This window comes from Peromyscus maniculatus, chromosome 22 (genome assembly GCF_049852395.1).
Source record: "Peromyscus maniculatus bairdii isolate BWxNUB_F1_BW_parent chromosome 22, HU_Pman_BW_mat_3.1, whole genome shotgun sequence".
NCBI lineage: Eukaryota > Metazoa > Chordata > Mammalia > Rodentia > Cricetidae > Peromyscus > Peromyscus maniculatus.
The window spans coordinates 41,873,578-41,896,253 of NC_134873.1; the positions used below are offsets into that span (position 1 = coordinate 41,873,578).

At 48.2% G+C, this 22,676-nt stretch overlaps 1 protein-coding gene across 3 annotated transcripts in view; it reads right to left on the bottom strand.

Moving 5' to 3' along the window:
- Galnt14 (polypeptide N-acetylgalactosaminyltransferase 14) overlaps positions 1 to 22,676 on the bottom strand; it is a 224,422-nt gene that overhangs the window by 80,828 nt on the left and 120,918 nt on the right. For all 3 annotated transcript variants that reach the window (XM_006990687.4, XM_042266768.2, XM_076559607.1), the window contains exon 2: positions 4,105 to 4,274. In XM_006990687.4, coding sequence (XP_006990749.1) covers positions 4,105 to 4,274 — 170 coding nt within the window. The remainder of the gene's footprint in view (positions 1 to 4,104; positions 4,275 to 22,676) is intronic.

Below are 22,676 nucleotides of genomic sequence, written 5' to 3' on the forward strand. Positions count from 1 at the left end.
AAGTGGGCCGCCAGAGCTAGCCAGTGCTTCCTAGTTTCTAAAAGGGCAGACCTCAGAATCACCTGAAGTCTTGCTAAGCCAGAGAGCTGGGACTTCAAGACTTCTGGGTGAAGTCGAAGAATGAGCATTTCCAACACTGATGATTCCCAGCTGATGCTGTTGTGGTTGGCCCTTTGGTCTGAAGAACCAGGCGTTGAAAGCCATGGCAAGTCTTTGCTGTTCAAAGTGTGACCCACAGGCCATAGTCATCGCTGTCACTGGGGGACATAATAGACACACAGAATCTTAGAATTGAAGAGAAGATATGGTGACTAAGAGCACCTGCTGCTCTGCCAGAGGATCCAGGCTTGATTCTCAGGACCCACATGATGGCTCACTATTACCAATAGTTCAAGTTCTAAGGGATTTATAGCCCTATTTTGGCCTCCTCCAACACATGTGGTATTCACTTTCTCATACACACAGACACACATAAATAAAAATTATAAAATAAAAAAAGAAAAGAAATGCAGACTATTGGGCCTCAGTCTAGATGTACAGAGTCGGATGCAAAGAATCCTCAGATGACTCGTCTATTTGCCTGTTTAAGTCTGAGAAGCCCTTACCCAGAGCGGCTGCCCTCAAGTCTTGCTGCTCATTAGAGTCACTTGGGAGCTGAGCAAGGACACACTTGAGTTGATTGGAGTCTGGGTATCAACATATTTAAAAGGCTGCCCAAGTGCCTCTCGTGAGAAGCCCGGATTGAGAGCTGCTCAGACCGGCGCTGAATAGCCAACATGCCGCACCGTGTTGCTCAGCCTCATCTCTCTGGCATCAAGCCTGACCTTGAACCACACCTCGCTTCTTCCCTATCCCCACTGCCACAACTTCACAGTTTAGCATCTTCATTCTGGTTCCGGGCTGGTGCTTCATTAGTTGGTTTAATCATCTCTGGTTTTCTACCAGAATGTTTCTCTTCCACACGAGGCTCGGCCGTCATTGCACAGTATTTTTTTTTTCCTAATAACTATAAAATAGGTCAATGCTGTCTACATATTTTATTTGATCCTTATAGCAACCAAAGTAGGTGGGATCATTCCTGTTATTTTTATCCCTGCTTTTTAGAAGAGGAAAGCAAAGAGTAGAGAAAGTTACTGAGTCCATTCATCTAACCAGGGGCACAGCCAGGATGAGAAATGGCTGTCTGATCCCAAAGACCCCTGTCCTGACCCTCTGGTGACCCTCTTACATTGCTTTCTACTTCAGTCTGCTTTACACAGGAGGTCTGGCCTGACCTACTGCTGGTGATGATGGACTGGTGATAAATATTTTCATTTCACTTCTGAAGATTTGGATAAAAAGCAAGGCCAGATTTATAGTAGTGATCCTCACTGAAATTTTGTCCTCCAGGAAAGACATATGGGAAAGATATTTTTGGTTATCACAACCTGGTGTGTGTGTGTAGGGGGGAGGTACGGGAAGGTTATTGGCATCTTAGTAAGCAGGAGCCAGAGAAGCTGCTAGAATCCTGTAATGTTCAGAACATCCCCTCAGGGAGGAATCATACAGCCAAAAATGTCAGCAGTATTGCTATTGAGAACCTCTGGCCACTGTTAGCTATGCCAGTCATGGCTGAGGCAGGCAGCCCCCCAAGTGAGTCCCAAGGCTCTGTTGGTCTGGGTGGACAAGCTCCTGGGACTACATTAGTATCCATCAGGGAGACTGGACTCACAGCAGGATTCGGAAACTTGGCTGGTGATCACAGCCATAGAATGATGGTCTCCATAATCAGGGGCTGGATGAGGATGATCACGTAGCTAGTACATCACCCAATGGTTTGGGTTTGAAGGAAGAACACAGAGAGGGCTTTGCGGGCACACTATGGGATTCTCAAGATCACAAGAGTACCACCAGCAGGGGGCAGCACTCTACTAAACTCAGCCTCGGGCTGGATGATCCAACAGGTACCTGCCATAGGGCCAGTCTAGGACTTTGCACTCAGGATCCCAAGACTTGACTTCCGGTTCTAGGCACCCACCCCAATTCTGGGCCCTTCGATCTCCACCCTTCTGGGTTTTTTTTTCCCCCCGGATAAAGTTCCCCGAATCCAGAATCCTCTAAGTGGCACCCTTCCAACTCCTGCAGGGTAAGGCTGTTGCCCTGAGGCAAACATATGGCTAATATTCTTTCCTCTTTCGTCTGGATTCTATCTCAATCCTCTCTACCCTTCTTGCTGCCTCTGTGCAGATCACCATTCTTTAACAGAGCTGGGTGGCGAGCTGGGCTCTTTGGGGGACAAGCTCAGCTCTTCATTGCCTGCTACCACAAGTCTGGCCTTGGTACAAACGTTCATTTCTGCTTTACAGATGAGAGAAAAGAGAGAGCGCAGAACCTAACATGCTCAACTGCTTGGCGAGCTCCTGGCACATCCTCCTGTGGCTGAGAGCAGCTGGGACTGTACTCCAAGGACTCTCACCCAGTCGCCTTTCCTGCCCAGGACAGTTCCAGTTTCCTTCCTGGGTCATGGGGGTGGGGGCGGGGGTGGCATCCAGAATCAGGACAAGGAAGAGACTACTTGCCTGAGACCTAATGGGGCTTCTCAGCCTGCTCTCTGCTCCTTTTTGCCTGCTCTCCCACACATAGTTTCGGCTCAAGGAAATATAATAACTTGATATGTAAATTTTGCTCAGAGAGGAGTAATAGGAGAAAAGCTAGGGGATTCAAACAGCAATATTAAAAAGAATTTCAACGGGACTCTGACATTAAGACAGTTTAGGCCAGTAGGAAGGAGGAGGAGGGGCCTCTGGCTACAGAGGCCATGGGTACTACTGCTTAGGTAGACTTTCGCAGCACCTTTTAAGGAGAGTTAAATTTACAGATGGCAGAGTTAGAAGCCAGGCTGTCATCCAGTTTGTACTCTTGGCTGTATTCACATGGACACCAAGACTCCAGCTACATGCGGTAATGGCACTGACCAACAAGGACTAGTTGAATGTCTCTATGGGATACAAGATGCAAAAGATGAGATTTCCAGGTCCTGCAGCCCCCGCTGTGGAAACTGAGTCTGAACAATTTCACATAGTACGTGCTCAAGAATTACCAATAAAATAAGCCTCAATCATTATAAAAGCCCATTTGCACCCCATAACATGGGGACCCAAATAAACAAAAGCTAAGAGTCTAAAGTCAATACTCTGTACCTTAAAGTCAATGCTATACCCTTCCAGGTGAACTGCCTCTGAGTCTTTCCCACCCCAGTGGTCAGACTGCTGTTGGAGTGAGTGCAGAGTCAATGTCATGAACCAATCAAAGTCATCTCTGTGTGACTCTTTGGCATGCCTGGGCCAAAGCATGGAGGCTGGGAGGCGAGAATCGGGTTAGGACCAAACTACTTTCTCCCTCATCAGTGGGAAGCATAGGGACTACCAGGGCTGAAGGAGCCGTCGATGAGACAATACAGCATCCATTTTCACAAAGCCTCTCTCTGCGGAAACAAAGCTTTCTACATTGGGTTAGGCCTGCTCTCTGTCGCGTTCTGGAGCTGTGGCCTATCCAAACCAGTGGCAGCAAGGAGGCTATGGGAATGGATTCCTGGGCAGGCAGACAGGAAAACCAATGTCAAGTGAAGAGGCCCCTCAGATTCTCTTCTCCATACGGCAAAATGTACACAGGCTACCACAGAAAGGGTTTCTCCTAGTGACAGGAGAGACAGCAATCTGGGTTCCTGAGGATGTACCCATCAAGTCCTTCCGCTTAGAAAGCCAGGCTGGGCCGTGAGACTTAGCCAGGGGAAGCCAGACCCAGCCTTTTAGTGCTCCATGAGCATTATAGAATGTAGCACCTACTACAGTGCTCACCAAGTGAGGGGCAGGTGCTCCCTCTATGGTTTCAACCTCCGAGCAGAAAGCAGGGTCTTTGGGATGGTTTCTGGCAATAATCAGTAAGTAGCACAGATATATTACTCCATTATGTCACTTTGGTGTCTGATGGCAGAAACTGATCCACCTGTCCCAGTTCCTGGCACTGGGTGCTAGGTACTGCAGGACCCTAAATCAAGCCTGTGCTGATCTGCCCTGGCCACAGAGAAGGGTAAGGTACCAACACAGAAGGAGGAGGAGGAAGTACCTCTTATGACGTGTGTCTGGGACAGCCCGATTGCTGGAGATCCGCTCGCTCTCCCGCTGGTTGAAAGCGTACAGCTTGTAGGGATCATCGCCAACGCGCCACTTTTTGGCATTCAGATACCGCCGCTCATCAAACTGCTCCCACAGGTCATCCCAATCCGCATCAGAAGGCTGTGTGACATGAATGGAAAGTCTGTAAGAAGGCTCCCTGCTCACCACTAGCTCCCATCCATCTGTCAGCAACCAACTAGAGACTAGACTTGTCCTGGCAATGAGGAGCTCAACCATGGTGCCAGGGGGCAGAATCTCAGCAGAAACACCAGCGATAACAATCACATACAGAACAGTGATAATATTGCTCATCATCAAGCACCACATACCAGGTGCTGTCCTAGGACCATAGCTCCCACGATCTCATATGATCCTCACACATTCGCTCCGATTTTCAACATAACAGGTGAGAATTCAGTCACAAAGAAGCATTGTGCCCAAGATCCCCATGTAGAAAGTAGCAGGACCTGGGCCTGAATTCTGGTACCCTGACCCAAGAGACCATCTTCCCAGGATGACGTTAGAACATCCTATGCTACGAGGTGGGCCACAATGACTATTCTTCTCTCCTTTGCACTTCAAGAGAGGCAGATTCAGAAAGTAGGTCATCAATCGACCACGGTGTGTGACCCACTAGACACCTTGGTCCCTTGGCTTCTCCAACCCAGGAACCCATAGCCACTCTTAGGAAGTATCAGTGGGAGAGTGGATAATAAGCATGTCACTGTTTGTGCGTGAGGACATAGGACTTCAGAATATGGAAGGTGACATCAACTTAAATAAATTTTGCATACTCAAACTCTCGGGGCAGAGTAGGGAAGAAGGGACTGACCCTGGAAAGGCCACCAGTCTGGCAAGTGGTAGGTCTCGAGGCAGAGCTTAACCTTCTCGATCCTTTCAAGAGGAGAGGGGCTGTCTACCCATCAGAGCCCATGATACCTGGTCTACCCTACCAACACCAAATCTACAGCCAATAGTCTTCCTACTCAGCTAGCGGGGCTGAGTATCCTGGCCCGGACCTTGGCAAGCTGGATGCTTGCACTTGGCAGCCATTTCCAAAGAGATGAGACCATGAGAAAGAGTAGTCTCTACCCCCCAAACACCCAAACCTTTCAATTCCATCTAAACCACAAATGCTGCACCTCCAGGAAGAGCTTCCTGATGGCCTCAAATGGGGTGGCTAATGTCCGGGGGTCAGCACTGCTATCAAAAAGAGGTTGCTCATTCCTGTGACCCTAACAGTCGGGAGCAAGTGTCTTGCGCTGCACAAATCTTAAGGGAGAAGAGACCAGGTACTCTGTCACAGAATTCTAGCTGTTCCTGCACACAGACACCCAAGCCGGAGGTACAGGGTAGCCTTAATGACAGCTGCACAGGCCCCGTGGCAGGTAAGAGGGCTTATACCAGCCTGCAATGCTCATCTCAGGCACCGTGAGATCTTATCTGGTAATTGATCTTTCTCGTCCTCTTTGTTATCTCTGTTTGAAACAGCATTTTCCTCTAATAGCATAAAATGAAGCTCTGGAAACCGACGATTTTTATCCAATAATTGATTTTATTAGTGTCTCACAATACTGCTCGCTCCAGAACATGCGGGGGGTGGGGGTGGGGGCAGGGTGGGGACTCAGGTGGGCGTGAGAAACCTACAACCTGTGCTGAGCCATGTCACAGCTTCACAGCTGTCACCGCTGGTGGGAACATCACCCCAGGGTAACCCTGACATCCCATCCTCATGGGAAGGGTGGCAGAAATGTCTTCCATTGGCTCACTGCCAACTTAATTCATTACCATTCTCTAAATAAGTTGTAACCCTCACAGCGCTCTGAGCTAAAGGGGAGGAAGTGACAGCAGTCCCTGTCCTAGAGAGGTCCTGCTCTGTGTGTTCGTGTATACACACACACACACACACACACACACACACACACACACACACACACAGAGAGAGAGAGAGAGAGAGAGAGAGAGAGAGAGAGAGAGAGAGAGAGAGAGAGAGAGCGAGCTGTACCACACCACAAGGTGAATTCAACCACATAAGCTCAATGACAATGTGCTTTTACAGAGGAGCGAAGGAAACAGAGAATAGTTCTTAGAATAAGGGTCAAAGGAGTTAGACCTTGAAGAACAGGTAGGGAATGTATAGCAAAGGAAGCCAGATAAAAGGTGGTCCATTCATGAGTGTGGTGTAGAATAAGAGAACCAGTAGTGTGCATGTGTGTATAAGAATTTATAAAGCCAGGCTTGGTGGCACAGACCTATATTCTCTGTGACCTATGAAGCTGGCTGCATCTGTGTGAGGCCCTAGATTCAATTCCTTAAAACTGAAAAAGGAAAAAGAAAAGCTTACAGATCATAAAGAATTTGCTTATGTCCTTATGAGGCTGACAAGATCTGGGGTGGGTCCCATCTCCAAAATATTTGACCAAATGCCTGGGCATCCTGTGGCCCAGTTGCATTGGTATAAAATGAACTATCCAGAGGACATAAGCATTGAGGAAAACTCTGGAAAAGAGCGGAGTCTTAGAAAGTAGGCCATAAGGAAAATGGCGCTGGTCACATATGTGGGATGAAGTAGAAGGAAAAAAAAATTCACAAAATGACCAGTTGTGGAATGACCTTGACCGATCCTGATGTCTAAACTGGGGTCTTGCAGCTGGAGAAGCAGGTGGAGGACCAGGCACCCGTGGTAACCAGAGGCTGGAGGCAGGGGCGCAACCCACCTCTTGGGCCTCATCCCAGGCCATACTCCATTTGCATCAAGCAGAGGCATGGAGCCATGAAGGCAGGAGGCCAGGGGTCTCTTGGCCTGGCTCTCTCCACCCACAGGGAGGCTGAGCATCCCTGGTATCTCTGGCAGACACTGTCTTTGTGGAGAAAGGTGCCATGAAGACTCAGCTGGAATTCTGGCCCCAGAATGCAAGAGCATCAGCCAGCTGGCAGGAAGAATCTTATGAAGAGTCAGTAGGAGGCAGCCTTGGAGGGGACTGTTCCTCTCAGGATGTTTAGATGTCACATGTTAGAGCTCATTCACAGCTTGCTGCACCAAGACCCCCTTAAGGCGGACAGCCTGTCCTGGGAGCTGATCTTTCCCTTAGGGACATCTGAATGTATTATATGATGGTGAAGGTGTCTTCAAAATGATAACAGTAACATTTTATGTTGTCATATAGATTGTCACAGATTCCTTACACAATCGATCCCCATCTGTGCAGGGAGGGATCTACCTAGAGGAGTCCGTATGTGGCTTGCACAAGCTTATCAGCTTGCAAGGGATGGGATCTCTGACTTAATCCTACTGCAAAAGCTCCTGCCTCTATAGACAGATTCAACAGGAGGGTAAGACAGGTGCCAAGGGCCAAAATCATTCAGCAAGGGCCTCAGAGCCTGTGGAAAGCCTTCTGCACTGGGACAGTATCCTCCATAATGGCTTACTTCCACATTAAATGTGCACTGACATGGATATTCTATGGTATTCCATTCCTTAGAGCGATGCTTGCCACGTACCATTCATACCTTATTTTTATATCACCCTTCTCAGTGCACCCTCACCATTCTCAGGATAGACAGCTCCCCTTAGAAAAGTGCAGTGTAGAGCCTGAGCAGGAAGCCATTGCAGGAGAGAGTCTTCATCCCATCTAGGCACTGCCGCAGAGTTCTGAGCGCTTCCCACAGTCTGTCTCTGGCTTCTCATGCCTGATGAAAGAAGCAGGGCCACTAGTAAACTGGTGCCACGCATGTGTCTTAACGGTGGCAACTGTGTGCACGGCCGTGACCTATCTCCTTGTCTCCTCTGTCCTGGTGTAGTAGGTAATGCCCTGTCCTACTTGTGTTACATGAGAAGCACATCTCAGATTGATCTCTACAAGCTCATCAGACCCTGCAGAGTTCATATACAGACCTGTGTGGGCTACTGTACCATCCATCCTCCAGCCCCTAGGCACCTCCACTTTATCCTTGGTCAGTTTTATGTTCTCTGGTGCAGCTGTTACTCAGGCCTTGCCTTCGATACTAGATGTCTGCGTGCCCGAGTGATGACATCAGTGCCCGGTTTTCCGTCATTGTTGCTTCTTTTCAAACGTTTCCTTTAGGTTTCTTTTCTGCATGTGGGTCTTTTTGCCGGCATGCCTGGGCGTGTGCCGCATGTGTGCCAGCTGAGGACAGAAGAGGGCATCAGAACCCCTGGAACTGGAGTTACAGATGGGGTTGTGAGCCACCATGTGGGGGCTGGGAATCGAAACGGGGGTCCTCTGCAAGAGCAGCCAGTGCTCTTCCTCACTGAGCCCTCTCGACATTCCCAGTTTGCTGATTCTTAAATGTATTCTTGTATTAGACAGAGCTCCCCTGAAAAATAGAACCACTCTCTCCCTGCCCCTCTCTCTCTCCATCTCTCTCTCTCCACCCCTGCCCCCTCTCTCTCCCTCACTGTCTGTCTGTCTCTGTCTCTCTCTGTGTGGGGGGGTGGGGGTGGGGAGAAAGAGGCAGGGGAACATCAGCTCATGCACTTATGACTTGCAACCTAAGGCCAATGGCAGTCTTTGCCAGCTGAATTCTTTCTTTCTGGGAGAGGGAGAGGCCAGTCTTCATCTCCTAGAGCCTCCAGCTGAAGCCCGCCCACACTTTGGAGTAGAATCTGCTTTACTCACAGCCCACCAATTTAAATGTTACTGTCATTTAAAGCCACCTTTGGAGAAACATCTGCAATAGTGTTTGACCAAGTACCCAGACCCTGTGGCTTTCACAGCACCCTACTGTCGCAGCCTCAGAGGGAAGCACTGTGTGGAGAATGCCGGAAGTCATTTCAAATCCTTACAGATTTGAAACCCAACAGGAAATTATAGCCCCAGTTTTCAAATGAGGAAAATAAGATATGGGGAAGGTAAATGATCTGCCCAAGTTCCTAGAAGGGGTCTGTTCTCCAAGCCTGAACTAACATTCCACATCTCAATAGACAGTTTCTAAGCCAGCTGTAGGGGACTGGAGCCCCACCTGCTCTCACCGAGGCTGTTCCCAGGACCACAGCTTCTGGCTCTCCAGGGTTTCCATTCCCCCCAGGCAGTCCTGCTTCCCATCCATGGTGTCCTTGCTGCTCCAGAACCACGGCAGGCCAGATGCTTCCCAGGAACACCTTACCAACACCAATGAAGCCGCCACCACGTCAGTCTGGGATGCATTGCTGGCTTCTTGACAAGGATAATCTCTCACTCACACTGAGGGGTGAGGCTAGGCAACGTACAGGCTGCTGCAAGGAGAGTTGGGGTGGCTGAATATCCAACAGGGGCAAAGGTGAGGCCGCCTGTCCTGAGGTTAAAGATCTCTGAGAAGTTAAACCTGGGCTCCTCAAAGAGGGAACACTAAACCCCAATCTGATGTAATTAAGCCTAAGAAGGGGATGAAAGAGCACAGAGGGGCGGTGCCCTTGAGTCTCAGGAGACAGAAATGCACATCCTGGTTGGGAGAAAACACCTCTCATTCAGACCCTGGGATTCCAACAAGGTTCTACTAAAGAAGAAAATGGAAAAAAAGGAAGGAAGGAAGGAAGGAAGGAAGGAAGGAAGGAAGGAAGGAAGGAAGGAAGGAAGAAAGACCACACACACACACACACACACACACACAGAGAGAGAGAGAGAGAGAGAGAGAGAGAGAGAGAGAGAGAGAGACAGAGACAGAGAGACAGAGACAGAGACAGAGACAGAGACACTGAGGCCACTGTTGGCAAAAGCAGCAGAAACTATCAGCACTCTGAGATCCTCCAAGGATTCCAGATGTGGGCCACAGAGGACAACATCCGCCTGGAGATTCAGTGCAGGCACAACTACAGATAAAATAGGAAATAAAAAGTAGCAAAAAAATGAAAGACAAATGAAACCAATGGCCAGATAGATCTGAAACAGACCAAACAGAACTTTTTGAGCGCCGGAAAGTATAACAGATGAGAGTCAGCACCACACAAGACAAAGAGAAATGCTGATAGCATGCAAAGTGCTTTCCCTTGTATAGTAATAAAGTAACAATTTATTTCATTGTTGAAGAGGTGGGTCAGTTACATAGTTTCCACTTTATAGACAGGAAAACAGAGGCTCTAGAGTCGACACAGCTAATGGGATTGAACCTAGAGCCTTGTGGTCCTCCTCTAATACTTGTATCAACTGGTGTCTCTTCCATATCACTGGATGTGCTATTCAAACATTGGTCTTTTCCCCCCTGTTAGTGAGTCCCTCACAAAAATATGAAAGGATTTACTCATTCCTATGCTCTCACCCCACCAGCAGGAAGTGACCTCGCTTTTGCAAGGACAATCAGCCGAGGGAAGAGAGACAGCACACTTCCCCAGGTCTTCCACACCACTGGTGTGAATCTTAACACAGGCAATGGTCCTGGAAGGAAACCGCTATGGGGAATGCGCTCGTGCCAATGGTTAGGATAAGCTCCAATCACCTGACAGAGGGAAGAGCTGGAAAATCCTTGCCCCTTACCAAGGGACAGCACATCAATTATAGATTATTAGATCAGATCTTCATTTTCATATTCCCCCCATGTATTATCACCTCGTCTCCTCCCTGGAATTCTGTCTTGGGAGTTATTTAATTGATGTGCAGAAATCTAAATTTAATTTATTACAATCTAACTTGCTTTCGAAGCCAAATTACCCTGCACTGGAGAAGGATCAAGTCAATATCCCACTTGGCTTTCTATTTATCTTCCACAGGGTTTTTGCCCTTCTCCTTAGTATTCATTTGATCTCAGGTGCTGGCCATAAATTTAAATTTTCCTCAAAAATTAGGCAATTGCTCCTTCAATGCTATAGCTTAATGGTTAATTTTAATTATAGGAGCATCACCCCTTAAAGAGCTGATAGACAGAGTGGACATAAAATAGAGGAGAAAGGGCTATTTCTCAGACCAAATGAGGTAGCGTATGATTCAACAGGGGTGAGTTCCCCTCCTGCACTGCGGGCTCCAGTCACTTTAATCATTTTTTTGTTTCTCACCATCGTGAGACCAGACACTTTCTATAAAACACAGGGGGCTGTGAGATTAGACCTCTGAGCTCGTCGTAGGGGGATAAGCTAACTGGGACACTGAGTCTAGATCCCGCCCCAACACTGACTTTTCCTCACTTGATGTGAGTCTCATTTCATTGCTGACAAGCGCAATCTCTCTTTCCATTCCCCTACCCATGGTTGCCCCCATCTATCGGCTCTCTGCCCACATTTCAACTGCATGCCACATAGGAATACAATGTTGGGGGAAGCGTCTAGCTTCCAGGAAGTAGAAAACTCCTAGTAATTAGTATAACTGCCTGAAAAACTCCCAATGTGAAATAGAATATGATGAACTGAATGGGCAGAAGCCCAGTTTTTGTTTCTGGAATGGGGCGCGGGGGGTGGGGGTGGGGGACTCTCACACAATGTGGACCCTCTATGGAGTTTAATTTGCTTACTAATTAGCATGGCAGGGGGTGCCAGCAAAGTCAAAGTCAGTATGATGGCAAAGAGGAAAGGCTCCTGCCACATGCCAGGGCATGTGATTGCAAAGGCTGATGGGTCCGCTTCCTGCTCTCCAAGGGCCATACATGCCACCACCGGAAGCTAAACCCAAAGCTCCCTTGTGGAAACAGGCATTGCTAGTCTGGTGCCATCTGACTGGGGAATGCATCCCCACTGCTGATAGACGTCAGATAGAGTTGACTCTGCTCATGGTGTCTAGTATCCATCAGCAACTGGGACTCCTTCTTCCCTGTCTGTCCAGAGACTGACACAGAACGCTGTCGACTGGGACTTGGGAAGCCCCTGAATCAGGAGGGTGGGATCTGTCCATTGCAGGAGGTTGATACTGGAGAAAAGAGTTTACCAGGAGAAGGAACCAGTGCATAGGAGAGACCCAGAAGAAACTGGGTGCCGGGGGGGGGGGGGGGAGAGAAAGTCGACTGGAGGAGTACCCTCCAGCTGGGTGGGACTGGATGCAGAAACACATTGTTTTCTGGGGTACACCACTGAGCTCTTTCGGGAATAAAGGTCACCACATCAGAATGGAGTTCTGATGGTTCTAGGGGGCTGCTGTTGTGATTTCCTTTCAGGAACAGAGGCGCGAGAGAAGAGGACGACAGATTCTCCCAGGATAGCCTGGCAACACAGCCAGAGTAGCCTTCGGTGGGGGCCGAGTCTCCGAGTCAGAAGCCAAGCCTTCTGAAAATCGCTTCTAGAAGGATAAAAAGAAAACTGAAAATTTGAGTTCCCCGTGAGAAAAGAGCTCTCCCTTCAAAAATCAGGCTTCTCTCCCCCTCCTTAGCTTGCTGCAAAGATCCAGCGGATATCTTAAGGCATTGTCAGAAAGCTCTTCGGCTGCAAGAAATAGCTTGTGGGGCGAAGCAATTTTCAAGGGGCCCCGGTGAACCAGAGAGTCTGGTAGAGGTCACGAATAAGCAGAACTGGGGTCACCGGGAGCAGAAATGGAGTGAGGAGTGGGGGCGGGTCTTGTCATTAGTGCACACCTGCCTAGTTATGTGGCTTTTAAACCTCCCTTTGGGCAAAGTGAAACATGCACACAGGCTGACATCTATGGATAAAAAGGAAAGGGGTCAAGAAAGCCCAAAGCAACAGGAAAGCTGCAGAGTACGAGCTGCGCCCTCTTGTTGATTTTAGTCCATTTTTTTCTGGACAGAAAGGGAGGCCAGAGTGTTAATGCCATGGAAGCAAATGCCAGATGGCAAACGGGGATGCACAGCCCAGGGATAGAGCTTGACTTAAGAGTTTCGCACCTTATAATGTAGGTCAAGGCTATCCCAAGAAGGAGAAGCCTCCGTCATCTCTTCATGTAACTACTTCCTCTCTCTATCCCAACGGCAAAACTCATCTCCCTCCAGCTCTGCTTTGCAGGAACAAATCAGATCCCAGACGTGAGATAAGACAGGAAAAGTCGCTTGGTGAAGCATGAGGCATATGTAACAGTACTGTTGTCAACGTGGCTGTGGTTGCTATCATTTCTCCTGGAGCCCGGATGTTAATGGGGAGAAGAAAAATGCAATTCACATCCAGCCAGTTGATGTTTAGCTTCTTCCTTTCCTGTGCCAGGAATGGGGTGTCTGACAGCATCCATCAGTAACTGGCTGCTTCACCTCACTGTCCACATGTTGGAGAGTGGCCATTAGTAATGTGAGTTCTTCCTGGGGCTCAACTCTCTACCCTAAACTTGGGTTTGAGCATAGTGCAATGCAAATGATAAGACAAGAAACTAATATATGAGGTTATTATCAGCTCAGATGGCTGGAAACTGAGCTTTGTGCTAAGTCTTTTTATATACACACAGTGGATTAAAAAAAAAAATGATGGGGCCGTGCTGGATAACTCTAGGAAGAGACAAGTACAAGAGCAAAAGACTGGGTATGCCTGGGACCCTGAGTTTGCTGAAGGTCAAGTGACTGGGACATTGGGCTATATGCTTGCATTCTGGTCCCTTTTATTCCGGTGGACTTGTTAGCCCCATGGGATCATGTTGGGGCTTCCTGGATGGTGCTGCCCATGCACAGTCCTACAGGTGTGTTCACCAAGAAGATGGGCGACAAGGTTTGCAGTTCCTCAAGTTTCCTTCTAAGTTATTGTCAGGCAAAGTGTGTATGTGCATGCGTGTGCGTGTGCGTGTGCGTGTGTGTGTGTGTGTGTGTGTGTGTGTGTGTGTACACGCACAAGCGCAAGTGTGTTACTGAGAACTGAATTCCAAGTGTCACACATGCTAGGTAAAAGTTGTACTCCAAAGCTACACCCTCGGCCCTCATTTCATTATCTTATTTTAGTGTGTGTGCAGGTGTGTGTATGTTTTGCTTTTTGGGGGGACTAGGTCTCACTAAATTGCTCAAGCTGGTTCTTCACTCACTCTGTAGCCTAGGCTGGCCTTAAACCTTCCATCCTTCTGCCTCAGTCTTTCAAGTACCTGGGGTTACAGGCCTTCACCAATACACCCAGCAACATTCCTCTAGTGGGAGAAATCAAGATGAGAGGCTGTGGGAAGCCAAGCAAAAGGACCGGGTTATAGAGGTGACAAATTCTATACTGGGCGGAATCGCCCACAGGATGATGGCAGGAACCAGTAAATCCTTACATAGCATTTTCTGCGTGCTTAGTTCTACTTAAAAATGTCACTTCTTCAAATACTCAGAATAAGCCTGGGCAGGTACCATTATCTCATTTTAGTGAAGAGGCAGCTGAGTGCTCTGGGTGAAAATGACTTGGCTGAGGCCACATAGCAAGTAAGTCAGGGTCTAACCACAGGTGTGTAGACTCCACACCCACCCTTGCCCAGGACCTATGAAGGCCAGCATCACCCATTAAAAGAGGCTTCCCTGACCAGCACCTGAGTAGGGTAATATTATAAGAACAAGGCAGAGGGGGCAGGCACTTGCCAGAGGCTCAGTTTGGCACTCATTTCGGTCAAGACTATCCTAGAGACACCTCCCGTCAGCCACAGGATGAAGGGCCCTCCCCCGAAACATAGCTAGCAAGAGAATCTCAGAGTTAACAGTTCCCTAAGCCCTGTCACCCATTCCCCAAAGGTGACATTCGCAGAAAGCCTCCAGCTCACGGCTAAGCAGAAATTGTCCCCGCTCTCTCTCTGACTCCGCAGCGGAGGATAGATCTCCCGAGATACCGCGTGCCGCGAGGGCTTAGAGCCTGGTGCATTTTTTCTCTCAACTTCGTAAATAAGGTGACATCCAGATGCCCTCTGGCTCCCTCAAAACTAGGTCAGCCACTGCATATGGAGGTGTGGGCTGCAGCGAAAGACTTTGAAACGACTTTATCTCGTGGGACTGCAGGAGGGCTGCTGTCTCTTTTCATAGAAGGGGCTCTTTTTTTTTCTGTCAAAAGTGGACCCACAGTTCCCAGACAGCACGCCTGCTGTGTCTGGAAGGGGTGGGATGCCCGTCTCGGGCAAGGGCGAATTTAGTGCTGTGAGTGATACTGGGAAGTGATAGTGGCAGGAAGCTGAAAAACAGGGAGACATCCTCATAAGCCTGTCCCAAACACTGAACATCTCACCGGCACAGCCGAACCCCTCCCAGGATGTCTCCGAAGAACTGTCAGGAGAGGATTTAGGGCACATTGCTTCTATAAACAACATTCTTGGGGGCATTCCCCTCACCTTGGAAAGCACCAATCGTTTCTCCCCAAATGGCATGCTTGTCATCATCCATCCTGGTGACACTGTCCAAAGCCCCTGTGGTACACAGCCCCTTCTGTAGTTCCATCCCTAGTTGTGGTAGGGATGCCATAGGCTAGAGGGACATTTAAAATGGACTCCCTGACACACTAATTCAGCTCCCCCCCCCCCCGCCCCCTGCACAGTGGCTGTCTCTCTGTTTCCTGGAATGAGACCCATCACCCAGTACAGTGCAGATTTGCTATTTAGATGCTTTGGGAAGAGAGGAATGACTTCACCAGGGAAGTTCTGGTGTACGCTTCACTTGATAAAAAAAGAACTCACTACAAGATTCCTTTAAGCAATCTGTTTCCTTAGTCCATTAAAATGAGAGACTAGAGACAAAGAAACTTCAGCACCCAAAAGGCTTTCTCCTCAGCTGTGTCCAGGGAAAGGAGATGACCCTCACATCTAAGCCCTCCTCTGTCCTCATCCTGGACTCAGCAGCAGGAAGGCAGAGGTCTGTGGCTCACCTCCACTCAACAGGACAGACATGTCCTTCCTAATACTTTGTTCTCCCACCAGAGTGACTCCGGTGTCTCAGCTTACATCTCTTCCTCCCCAGGGAAGGAAGGGGAAGCCAACAAAATGAAGCCAACCCTCAACTTTCTCGATATTGCTTGGCATGGCTCTGTTCATCCTCCCCAGGACCGGCCTTTCTCTTGCCAAACCTCTCAGAACGTCAGGTCTGCTGGAGTGTGGGCGTCCCTGAAGCTGGTCTCCTTCCTCGAGCTACTCAACGCTGGCTACGCTGCCCCCACCCCCATCCCAGGCCTGGCAATCCTAGCTCTCTGTCCAAGAGTCTCTCCCAGCACATTAAACATTAAGGCTTTCCGGGCAGAAAAGAAGGTTGCATCTTCTCACTGCCTCTGAAATCAAGGCTGGGGAAGGTGGCAGTGAGCAGAGGTTGGCGGGAGGGCGTGGCACGTACAGAAAGTAGGTCATTAGTGGTAAAAGACTACAATTTTCAGTCGGTTGTTAATGCTCTGTTTATGTGGATTTCTTCAATGTGACATTTTAATGGCATCATAATAGTGTGATTACAGTGCAGTCAACACCTCTCCAGGAGGGAGGGTGACAGGGACTCCAGAGACCTGCTGGGGAAGGCAGCTCCCTACAGGGTTGGCTGGGGTATACCCATTCAGGAACTCTCAGGATGCTTGACAAGCTTGAAAAGTGGTTCCCCAAGGGCCCTCTGCTGAACAAGAGCCATTGGCTCCCAGGAAGCTTTCCTATGCCTTAGCTCCAGGACGAAACCAATGGTCCAGGCTGCTGACACCTCGGGGATCACCAAAAACGACAGCACTGAACATTCCCTCATTCACGAACTTTCTCTACACATGCCTTTGCCTATTTCTAATCTCCTAATATCCTTGGAAGGAAGGGAAAGGCCTGTGGATACTCAAAAGTAAAAGAACGAGTGGAGAAAAGGCCGTGTTAATGAAATGGAACACACGTTAATTGAACACCTACTGGGGGCCCAGCACTGAGCTACAGTTGGGTTCATCCATGAGCAACATTCACTCACCATGCAAAGCCCTTTTTCAATGATTGTTAGCAGATTTTTCTCTGTCCCGCCAGCCAGCTCCCAAATCACCACACGGAGACTTATTAACTACAAAAATTTGGCCGGTAGTTTAGGCTTGTATCTAACTATTCCTTATAACTTAAACTAGCCCATATCTTTTCTTCTACATTCTTTTCTGTGGCCTCGGTTGCCTTTACTTTGTAAAATCCATGCTGCTTGCTCTGTGTCCCCGGTGTCTCCTTGCTACTCTGTGCGTCTCCATCCCTCTTCCCAGCATTCTCTCTGCCCGCCCCCCCAATCCTGCCTAGCTATTGGACATTTAGCTTTTTATTAAACCAATCACCATGGCACATCTTCACACAGTGTGAAGGAATATCCGACAACAAATGTCCCTAGCTCCTGGTTCCCAGAATCCCTCTCTTGGTCTCTCTCCCTACTCTGGCCTCTCATCCACCTCCTTCGCTGGTTTGTTCCTTGCTTTCTTTCATAACTGTGCCTTCCATAAGTGAAGGATCCCAACAGACCAGATAGTTTTCCTGAGCTCTGAGTATTAAAAGCAAATAGTTCTAGACAGGCCCACCCAAGGCATGTCACCCTGAACGGGTTCCCAGTGTTGATTCTGGTCTACACATCACTACTGGCTTCATCAAAGCTTTTTTTTTTTTTCAATGCTGCACCACAACCTGTGAAGCAGCCCACATCATTTATCTATGCTTTATCCTGGACACATCCCTCTTCCTCACTTTACACTTCACCCCGATCACCTGAGCAACCCACACCTGACAACTCACCACAGATCATGTTGAGTTTACCTCGAAAATGCAGCTCCATCCTTCCATCTAACCTCCCTGTCTCTGCAACCATCTCAGCCACCAGGGCCACAAAAGGGTCCAGCTTTCTCTAGCCTTCCACTCTGGTGTCTTCAGTTCATTTTCCAAAGACATCTTCTCAAAAATGACATCGAGGCCCATTACACCCATTCTGGCTCACACACTACACCCTCAGCGGCTTCCAGAGCACCCAGAAAGACATCCTCTCTCCCTTCCCTGGGCCCTAAGACTTGGCCTGCTCTAGGTCTGCGAACACCCCAGCCTCATTCCCTCTTCATCTCCAGGTGCATCAGCCTCACTGCTGTTTGTAAAGCAAGACCAGCTCTCCTGGATCAGCCTTCTGCACCTGCTTAGCACTCTCCCTGGACCATCCTTCCTCTGACCAACTCCTCATTAATCAGACTTCAAACGAAGCATTCTATCCTTTAGAAGGCCTCTGTGGATCTTCAAAGGCTGCATCGAGCCCCTCCTCCGTTATCCTACAAACTTGCCTACATCCTTCCTAGAGATGGCAATCACAGTTGTCTATGATATTTGCATTTGTTGTTGTTGTTGTTGTTCGTGTTACGATTAAAAAAAAAAAAAAGACCAAAAGCGGCTGGGGAGGGAAGGGTTTATTTCATTTTTCAGGTCACAACCCATCATCAAGGGAAGTGACAGGAGGACCTCAAGGGAGGCGCTTGGAGCAGACTCCATGGAGGGCTGCTGCTTACTAGCTTAATCCCAGGCTCCCATTCAGCCGCCATTCTTCCGCAGCCCAGTCCCGTCTGCCTAGGGATGGTGCTGCCCAGAGTCGGGTTTGCCCGACTACATCTATTAGCAGTCAAGAAAATGCCCTGTAGACATGCCCACAGGCCAATCTGATGGGGGCAATTCTTCAGTGGAGGTTCTTTCTTCCCAACTGTGTCAAGCTGACAACCGAGATTCACCATCACAACAGTCTACACTGGGAACTCTGTCTAAGGAGTGTATCATGCCTGCCTCCCTGACAACGCTGTAGCTTTTTTTTTTTTTTTTTTTTTTTTTTTTTTTTTTTGAGAGCAGTAATGTATCTGTCTCACTTAACCATTGTTATCATTGGCATCATCCTGGGATACTGAAGGTTCTCCAATACCCGCTGCCTAAGTGACCCCTCCATGGACAACCTCCCCTTAGAAGCCCTAGGGTTTGGATATCATTCCCATGGCATTCACAAGCAATGAAGCTAGGGAAAGAGAACTGTAAGCGCCCAAGGGGAGTGAGTGAGAAAATGGTAGAACTGAGACCAGGACTACCTGCCTAGAAAGAACTTGCAATGGTCCTGTATCCAGGGAGAGAAGGTCAGCAAATAGAGGCTTCAGCAGAGAGAGAGATATTTAAGGAGGGGAGATGTCTCCAGATGGACCAAATCGAGACTAGAGCACATAATGGAGCTATGAAATGCAGGGGTCGGGGGGAAGAAGGGGAAAAGGGTGGGAGGGAAGGTAAATATCCCAAAACTTGTCTGCTTTTCTCTCCACCTGAGGTCCCTGACCTCAGACAAATGACAAACTCCTTTCCCCATCTGAGGAAGCCTTAGCCGCCTGTTCCATCACACTGTGATACTGTTTCATACATCTAGTAGCTTAATAAAAGGCGAGTACTGAGCACTGTGTATTCTAAGCACTCAGTGGAAAAAAAAAAACAGTTGGAACTTCATTTGCTTGCTCAGTAAAGATGCACTGTGTGCCCATGGGGCAGAAGGGTGAGTTCAGTCGCAGAAAGCGCTCACATGGGGAGACCAACCTGGCAGCCCAGAAATCAATGACTCTCTCCCTCTCTTCCTCCCAACTGCCCCTTAGTGAGGGCTAAGCCAATTCCCCAGACCTGCCAGCCTCTGCCCATCTCAGGCTGAGCACATTAATGAGGAATGCTGTGCACAGGATCCTGTAATTGGTCCTGACTCGATTGTCAAAAAAAAAAAAAAAAAAAAAAAAAAGCAGCTTTAAGATGCATTGCCCAGACATGCCATCTGGGCCCTATAACATGCCTCTAGAAACCTACTAGGGAAAAGGGGGTGGTGGCTGTGGCCTAGAATCTTAATGAGATTGGGCAAGCTAAAGAAGGGTGGGGGATGGGGATGTCTGCTTACTTTTCAACCTTTACATCCCTAAGTGCCTTAGCTTCCCAATACAGACAAGATCTCTGCAGAGCTGACCAGGATAGGTATTTGCTGTGAGTCCATCTCTTTAGACTGTATCTCATTTTTCACATCGCTGCTAGAATGACTTGGCTTAATGCTGGAATTCATACATTAGCATCTCCACACGGAACTACCTCAATTATTACTCAAAGTGAGCTGAGAAAATCTGCTCCCTGTACCCCCTTATGTCATAACACTTCATTTAATTGCCTGTTGATTGGGCTCTCTCATCCTTAAATACATATGCCTCCTCAGCAGAAGGATTGTAAGATTCTTCTCTGAAACCCAAGCACTTGGTAGAGAGGCTGAGTATCCCAATGAAAAGTATCCACAGCCTTGGTCAGCTCTGCCTCCAGGCAGCCTCACACTGGCCAAGGAAAGTAGACAGACATGGAACGCCCAGTGCACCAATTCTGCCTCATGGAAAAAAGTGAATAGGTACAGAGACGGTGGGAAAGGGATCAAGAATACATTCATCCTAAATCAGGGTGAATCAGCTAGGACGAAAATGCCATGAGGTTTTAGGGAGGCAGGTAAGGCTCCAGGAAGAAAGAAATGAACAAGAGAATGGAACACATCAGGCATAAAATTCAAAACCAGTATTACACACAAAATGAAAACTTCAGCTACAACAGAAGGATACCTCCCAAATAGGCTTCGTGTCAGAGAATTATTTAGTGTGAATTTAATAAAATAAGAGCTGAAAAATTAGATGATAAAATTAAGCGGCGAAATAAAGAATTTTTTAAAGATGGAGCAGGGCAGAACACCAGTAGATGGCCAATAAATGCAGACGCCCTAAGAAGCAGAGCAGGCACGGCAGGAAATCTAATTACTGCTACCAACCAAAGAGTTCTGGTGCTGCCTTCGCCACCTAGGTACGTGCAGTAGAACCTTGGGCAAGCCGCTCTAACCATAAAGGCTGGAGTGAACAGTGGGGAGGAAACCTCAAGGGGGGAGCTGAGGTGATGTGACACTGAGAAAATCATGAACCAGAAGCAGGGGACTAGAAGGAACACACAAAACAATATTCATTTTTGGTGGAGGCGCCTAAAAATATAGAGAGAAGAGAGTCTGCCTATTAGTATAACAAGACATGTTCCATAAAAAAAAAAAATTGCTACAAAACAATTGATGTGAATGTGGAATATCTCCACATTTCCAGGTTTGGTCACCGAACCTCAACATTCCAGAAAGAAGCCAGCAAGCATGCAGGCAGAACTAACTAGTCCCTAGCAAAAGGGAGACTGTTCGGCTGGCTTCAGTCCCAGTCCCACCCCCAGCAGCACTGCTTTTCAGAAAATAATGAGGCAATGCCTACAAAGGGGACCATGGTTAGGACTCAGAGCATTTGAACTTAAAGGACTGGTGCTTGAGCCTGGGAAAAAGAATGGCATTCCCACCATCTAGGACCTCTAGAGTTATAGCAACTCTATTAGATCAGCTTTCCATAACCGTGGCAGGAGATCTGAGAGAATGAACTTACAGAGGGAAACGTTTTATTTGGTCTCATGGTTTCAGAGACTTAAGTCTATGGTTGTGTGAGTCTTTGGCTTTGGGCCTCTTATGGGGGAGTATGTCAAGGCAGGGAGTAAATAAGAGAACAATATTGACAGAGAGAGAGAGAGAGAGAGAGAGAGAGAGAGAGAGAGAGAGAGAGAGAGAGAGAGAGCGCGCACAAAGGACCCTGGCCCCCATATTCCCTTCAAGGATGCACTCCCAATAATCTAACTTTCTCCCACTAGGTTCCATCTCTTACAGGTTTCCATGACCCCTCACTAACATCACAGGTTGGGGATCAACCCTTCAACACATGAGCCTTTGGGGGGACATTCAAGATACGATCTATAGCATACCCCCTATGGGACTGCTTGAAAGAAAACATCCTTGAGGTGGTGACCTGAAGCTGCCATCTACAAACGTACTGGAATGCCTTCCTATCTAAGCTGAGATAGGTAGCCCATAGATCACAGATTGGACGTGCCTATGGCTATATAACAACATTCAGTCAATGAACAGATGGCTCAAAGTGAAAACCCCAAGAATGGACTGCAAAACAAATAAAACAGAAAATCTATATTTAGCTGCGAAATACACAGTAAATTCCATGCTAAGGGTCATGAAATGCTATGAAAAACGTTCACTGCTCTGGCGATCTAAAATTAATGATAATGCAAGCAAGTGGCTTTAAGCCTCTGTGACTCTAAGAGTCTACAGAAAGCTGTTGATACGGAATGAAAATAGATAACCCCAGGTTTTCTCAAGGCCCGGCTCTGGCACATGGGCTCCACACGTACCCTTATCTATTTATGCGACTTGGAGTAAGCTACATCATCAACTGAGCTGTAGTTCCCTCAGATGTGAAGTGGGGAGAATAAGGAATCTCACAGGGGGGTCTAGGAACTAAGGGCAAATGCTGTATGTAAAAAGCAGACATGTCCACAGTGACTGTCCCCTAAGAGGTGAGAGATGGAGATGAAGATGAGAATGAAAGTGAGCATCCTTTTTACACACACACACCTGAAGAAGAAACACCAACCCTGGGCTGAACAGCTAGCAAGCACCTCTGGGCTCACTGAAGTCCCTGTCCCCTGTCCCATTGCTTCAAGTTGGAGCAAGAGGAAGCTTCCTCATGGGAAGGCACTGGGCCTCCCATTTCATAAAGGACACAAAACAAGTTCCTGCCCCCACTGGCTGCTTGGCAGTGAGCCTCTCTCCCTAAAGGTCCACGTATGCTCTCTGGCTCTCTGCATGACCACCGGGAGGGACGAGGCTTGGAGGTGTGTAGCACATATGACCCAGAAGCTGAGGTATCAA